Genomic DNA, 6,784 nt, shown 5'->3' on the forward strand with positions numbered 1-6,784 from the left:
CTGTTGGGTGGCTGCTGCACAGGGAACTTAGGGGAGCGGGGAGCTGATAGGGGGGCTGCTGGTCCACCCTGGTTCCAAGCCCCCACCAGCTAGCTGCAACAGGCTGCTCTTTCTGCAAGCAGTGGACAAAGCAGGCGGCCAAACAACATTATAAGGGAACATTGCACATCTTTAAACTAGCATGTTCCCTAATTGATAGGCAACATAACAATGAAACAATGTTAACCGGGATGACTTTAAGTGAGAAGTTACTGTAGTTTAATCTGAAAACAAAGGAGCAATAATAATAATAAATAATCAGGAAAGATCAATAGAAAAATATCTGTGAAGCTGCTCACAGACAGTCGCTGCACAGCAATAAGGAAGAGGATATGCAAATAAAAGGCAGGAGAAAGTAGTAGATAATCACAAATGTAATAGAATCTTTCTGAGATTTGCATTCCAACTAACACAGGTGAGTCTTCCATGTTCAATAGCTGAAAAGATCTCCTATCTCACTTTCAGCTGTGATACAAAGGCAGGACAGCAGAGGCCCTGATAAGATACCAGAAGCCTGGCACTTTAGTGAGGCATTTTCCTCTGCAACAATTTTTCTAGGAGCGTCAGAAGCTGGGCAAGCTTTAGTGACCAAAGGCAAGAACCATGTTTCCTGTAATTATTATTTGTTTGATCATTTTAGGAATTGAATTCATTACAGGGATTATAGCAAATGGATTGATGATTGTTGTGAATTGCAGTGAGTGGATCAGAAGCAGAAAACTGACCTGTTGTGACATGATCCTGACTAGCCTGGGCATCTCCAGATTTTTCCTACAGTGCATGCTAATGATTACTGGTATCTTCTTTCAATTATGTGCAGAGATGAATGAACAGTGTGCTATGTTGACAACATTGACTGTTGTCTGGCTGTTTCTAAATACTCTCAGTCTATGGTTTGCCACCTGGCTCAGTGTCTTCTACTGCGTGAAGATCGCCAACTTCAGCCAACCTCTCTTCCTCTGGCTGAAGCGGAGAATATCAGGGCTAGTGCCACAGCTACTCATGGGATCCTTTCTGGTCTCCTTGGTCACCTGTCTCCCTTCAGTCAATACCATAGATAGAAAGTACATAGATTATTCATTGAATTGTCTATCAGGAAACACCACCGGGGAATGTCAATATACGTTTGATTTATCTTCTAGATTCTTTATTTCGTCCATGCTTGGATATGCCTCTCCCTTCATTATATTTATTATTTCCTCCATACTGTTAATCACTTCCCTGTGGAGACACAGCAAGAGGATGGAAAAAACCACAAGCACCTCCAGGGACACAGTTACTGAGGCTCATGTCAGAGCAATTAAAGGACTGATCTCTTTTATTTTCTTCTACATTTCTTATTTTGTGGCACTAATCTCCTCAGAATTATTTGCCAACATCAGCTCCTACTTCATATTATTATGGGTAGTGATAATAGGTGCTTATCCCTCTGGACACTCTGTTATCCTAATTCTGGGTAATCCCAAACTGAAGAGGGTAGCAGTGAGGGCTTTTCACTATGCTGGGTGCAGGCTGAGAGGGGCGGTTTCATAAAACTGCTCATGATGAAACTCCCCAAAGACATTCCCTTTCTCTCCTCTATTTATTTATCAAATATTTTTCCCTACTTCAACATGCACTAAAATTACAAGATTTCCATCCAGAGCTTTGCTTCTTGAGGATAGTGGTAGAGGACCATGTTAAACTTAGAGTGACATGATTCTTTTTTCTTAAATGTTTGTGAATTAATAACTCATGCAAATGAAGTGCAAACTCCTCTTGATTGTGAACTAGATTTCCTGAGATTGAGGAGCCCTGGAACTAATACAAATATCCAGTCATGCTAGGGTCCTAAAATGAAAGATATGGACTGGAACCCCATGTCCAAGCTACAAGATCTCACAATCCCAGATACCTGCAAGGACCTCTAATGATCATCACATTAACAAATGAAAACAAAAGGTGACCTAGAGAATCTACCCTGTTGTTATGAAAGGCGCTAGTGGCAGCCACCAGGTGAGTCTTTGATCTTAAGACAATCACAGACCTAGTTAAAGTCAATGGGTGTGCTAAGCATTTTTTCAGACTCTATAGAAGAAGCTTTGAAATTTCAGACTCTACAATAAGGAGGAACTGTCCAAGGCACATGGCAGGTCAAAATTAAACTGTGTGGGCTGAAGAGTTTCCCTGATTGCAAACCCAGTGGGTAAGATACTAGTTTTGTAGCCTTTCTGTGCTAGGGGAAAAAGCCAGGAGAAAGCCTGGAGAAGCAGTTGTGAGTATGACCCTGAAAGGAAGCAGACGGATAGTGCTTCTGAGACACAGCACTTGCTGGAGTGGCAGACCTGGGGAATTTTCAGCCAGGGAATCTGCCTGAAGTTCTTTGTTTCTACTGTATTCAGGGAAACAGGCATTTGTATACACTTCTGTAAATAAACCAGGTTACACTAAAAAATACCACCCAGCTCATATCACCAATTTCTTATCCTAATGGAAACAACCTGGCGAGGCGCTGAATATTGGCTAACTGCTCATGCCAATGGGGGCAACACTGGTGTTTGGGGCAGGAGAGAGCTTCCAAAGAGAGAAATTGTGAGCAGGTATTCCTGTTGACCCCAGTGGGAACAGATAATAAGGGTGCTCACAGGAATCAAAGCAAATCAATATCAAATTGGAATTTAACTCTGGACAAAAGAAATTAAAACAAAAGCTGGAGATGTCCCAGAAGGAACTAAAACAAGGGATGGAGACATTTCTAAAGTATTGAAGTAATATCTGGCGGTTTCCTAGAAAGGACTAAAAAATTACCTGGAGTCAGAAATAGAAATTTTGTTGGAGCAGCAGCTAGAAAATTCCCAGTCTTGATGTAAGAAACCAAAATATAACCTAGAGAAGGAATTCAAAGTGTTGCAGACCACTGTGGACATCCACCTCCTGGATGAGGAATCAGCCCAGTCAGAGAGCTTGGGTACTTTACAGTACTTTTCTACCCCATTTGTAACCCACAGAGGCCCAGCAAGGAGAAGCTGGCTTGTTCCAACTCAAGTAATACAAAAGCCCATTTTCTCTGAGAGAACAAATCCTTGTGAGTCTTATTTGGCCTAGTTGAATGTCATAGCCCCAATGAATGGTTGGAGAGAGAGGGAGTTTTCTGGCTGCCAACTTGAGTGGCCAGCTCTGATGGTGCAGCAGAATTTACCGTGGAAAATAGACTGTATTGTCTGGATTTGTTACAAGCTCTTGACAAGCAGTTTGGAGCCAGACATCAGTCTGGCCGGGCACAGTTAAGGGATAGAAGTGGGTGCGGGGGAGAAAGATCTCAGATGGAGGACACAAGGAGATTTGTGTTCCTGGAATATCCAGGTACCAGTGAAGACTTCCAGGACAAATCAGTAATGGACTAGTTCATAAAAGCTCAGTTAAACTTCAGTTTGCAGCTGAAGATCAGCTAAAGGAGACCAAGGACACTTTTTGAGTCTGTGGAATTTGCCACAGACTCTTTGAAACAGCTCACCAGAAAAGAAAGTAGCCACTAATGGGGAAGATGAAAGCTGATCACCATGAGCTGTGTAAGTACAGATCTGTGTGTAATGTACACTGTGGAACAGGAATTCTAATTTGGTTCATGACATTTTTTATGGGTTGAAAGCATTGTTAAATGTGATTTGTAAAACAAGGGATATTGGCAATAAGGGAAAGATTAAGGGAAGCAGTTCTGCTAAATGCTGGTACTGAAAAAGTTGGGTAACAAAAAAAGATTGTTATACCTATGAATCTGGCGAGGACAGAGCATCACAAATGCCTAGTGAAAGTCCCAGTTTGACAAATGAGGGAACATCAGGCTGAAGAGGCAAAGCTTGAAGATACAAGGGTCAGCCGGGCCCCACACTATTTGTTTAGATTTGGGCAGTTAAACAACAGTAAAAGGAATTTAACTATTGAATGTGTAATAGAAGCTGTGGAATTCACAGGAATGGTGAACATGGGCTCAAACGTAACACCTATTAACTCAGACACGATACAAAGGGTAGGGAATGGGTGATCCAAAAGTCAGACCTGCCTGGTCTCAAATAAAGTGGGGAAAACTGGGTTTGAAAAGTAGGACTCTGGAATTAAGCAAGAAGTCTGGCTAACCAAGAGAGTGGATTAGGTAATAATTTGTTTGGATTCCATTATGTCTAATAACTGTATAGAAATGCCAGCAAATTCAGTTTGTGGAAATTCCTTTTAAAGATGTGGTTCTGGTTAAACAAATTACTAGTATGTGAATGGGTGGCGGGTATAATAGGCAAAGCCTTCCCTGGCGCTGCCGCTGACCCACTGCAGTGCCCCCCACTACCCCAAGACCTCCATCACCTCCTCCATTCCACCCCATTCCCACAGCTACCTGGTGTTTTAGCTTTCAAGCAAGAAAAAGATGGGGAGTGGCTGAGACCCAGCATCTCAGTGGAATTTTAGTTGGTAAAGTTCGTGTGATTTCACTAAATGTTTCTAACCAACAGCAAATGCTAAAAGAAGGAATTTCAAATGAAAAACGGAAAACAGAGGCTGTGCAGAACAGGGCCTTTCTTCAGACACTCACAGATGTGCAGAGATTTGTGGGCTCTGCTGCTATTATAAAAAGTTTATTTGTGAGTTCACCAATATCGGGAAACACTGCATAGGCTGAGTGAGAAAGCAAAACTATTTCAGTGGTTGACAGAGTGTGATTTGGCCTGTACAGAATTGAAAGGGATCCTTGTGACTGCTCCTCTCAGCCTCTTTGTGTTTCAAAACCCCTTTCATATTGCACACAGATACTAGTGCTCACAGATTGGCAGTCGTAATGACCACAAGAATATAAGGACTATCTTTGAAGGTGCCAGGGGAACAGAATTTTAGTTTGGCTGTCCCAGAGACTGAGTGTGCAGTTGTAGAAGCTGAGGCTGGAAGAATTGTGACACTCATGAATACACCATGAGGATAGAATGTGAGAAGTCTGTCGCAACTTAGCTACTCCACAGAAATTCTCCCAAAATGCGGAGTCTCAGTCAGGTAATCCATTTAATCTTGTTATTTGTAAACTAGAACTGCTTGTATCCATCTGCCTGTTAAACACTGGTCAGGGGCTTAATTAAAAACAGTTGATCTGAAACTCCCTCTCATGTTCAGAGTTAGTTGAATTGTTCCGACTCCTTGCTGTCGTCATATAATGCATGGCACCTCCACACATCAGTAAGTGCTGATCACTTCACAATAGCGAGGAAAATAGCTTATCTTGCCACTTCCTGTAGTGTTTAGTTATTAAACTTTCACTAACAGAACAGTGTTGTGGTTCTCAGGAGTGGTGCAGCACATCACACTTATTAGGATTTGAACACACGAGGTTGTTTTATATCTGACATCTCCACAGGATAAGTGTGAATGATTTGCACAATATACTATTGAAGAACATCAAGCACTTGCTCACTCTAGTGACCAATAGTAAAAAAATGCAGGTTTCTCTGTATAGTGCAGTTATTATAGGGCAGATGAAGCCAAATTTCTGCTCTGAATTACACCAAAGGATATATGGAGTATGTCCACTGAAATCAGTGGAATTATTCCAGATTTCCATTGATAACTGAAGCAGAATCTGTTTCAATGTCTTTAAATTTGGCAGTCTATTACGACACTACTTTTTATCCTATTGATAACACATTAGAACCCACTAAATGTAAATTGTGATGTTGTTTGATGTAGTTAACTTTTTTCCCTCAGTTACAGCACCAGTATTAACAAATTGTGAGCCTAAATGTAAAATGTAGAATTTGTTATTTTGAATTATATATTTAAATTAAGTAAATACATTATGGAATGAAATTGGAGAGAGTCCAGCGGAGGGCAACAAAAATGATTAGGGGCTGGGGCACATGACTGATGAGGAGAGGCTGAGGTAACTGCGCTTATTTAGTTCGCAGAAGAGAAGCATGAGGGGGAATTTGATAGCAGCCTTCAGCTACCTGGTATGAAATTAATTCTTTATAGGATATGAAGGATCACATACAGTACATATGCTATAGAAGAGGAAGTTGAAATAAAACATACAACACAAAATTTTATTGCTAGGAAAAATACTGGACTTTATCTGATCTTGAGAAGAAAAGTTATTTGTATGCATGTACTGTATGTGGGGCTTTGTATCTTTGGACAGAGACCAATCTTATTGATCGTGATATACTGAACTGCCTGAAAACATCATAGGCAAAGATGCCTTTCTGAATATTGCTAGATATTTTTTTAAGATACAAATATGTGACGTGGCAATAGCATTCACTGAAGTGTGTGTATGCGCACTGTGCTGCACCTGTGCTGGCTGGTGCATGTAGTAAGATGAGGCCCTGAAACATAAACCCTTGGTATCAGAGGCCTGGTATGAAGCCTAAGGCCTGAGCTAAAGTAATGGTCAAGACTTTGCTAACATAAAGCAAAGTTAAGCTGTGAGCCAGTGGCAGGTCCTGCTCACAGAAGTTGGCAAGGAGAGGGCTGATGTTGCAAAAATACACATACCTAAAAGGTACTGGACACTAGAGATACCAGAACACTCCAATACTTGCACATTCCACACACACAACAAGGAACAGGCAGATCCATCCTAAAGACAGGGCCAAAAGGGTAATATGATGGATAGAACTGTTTTGTTCAAACCAACATGTACAAGGTGAGAGGCGGCACCTTGCTACGTAGAGGGGGTTGCACCTCAATAGGTTAGGAATTATGTGTAACTTGTTTGTACCTGTGTATAAGA

General features: G+C 41.4%; 1 protein-coding gene across 1 annotated transcript; it reads left to right on the plus strand.

Moving 5' to 3' along the window:
- The first annotated feature begins 294 nt into the window (after nt 1-294).
- LOC135982052 (taste receptor type 2 member 1-like) lies at nt 295-4,146 on the plus strand. The gene has a single exon (XM_065587267.1). The coding sequence runs from the start codon at nt 643-645 to the stop codon at nt 1,570-1,572; it is 930 nt and encodes a 309-aa protein (XP_065443339.1). The 5' UTR covers nt 295-642; the 3' UTR covers nt 1,573-4,146.
- Nucleotides 4,147-6,784: the final 2,638 nt, after the last annotated feature.

Source organism: Chrysemys picta, chromosome 3 (assembly GCF_011386835.1).
Source record: "Chrysemys picta bellii isolate R12L10 chromosome 3, ASM1138683v2, whole genome shotgun sequence".
Classification (NCBI taxonomy): Eukaryota; Metazoa; Chordata; order Testudines; family Emydidae; genus Chrysemys; species Chrysemys picta.

What these genes read in the sequence shown, in the direction of transcription:
- LOC135982052 (XM_065587267.1), top strand. Translation starts at nt 643, where the DNA reads ATGTTTCCTGTAATTATTATTTGTTTGATCATTTTAGGAATTGAATTC.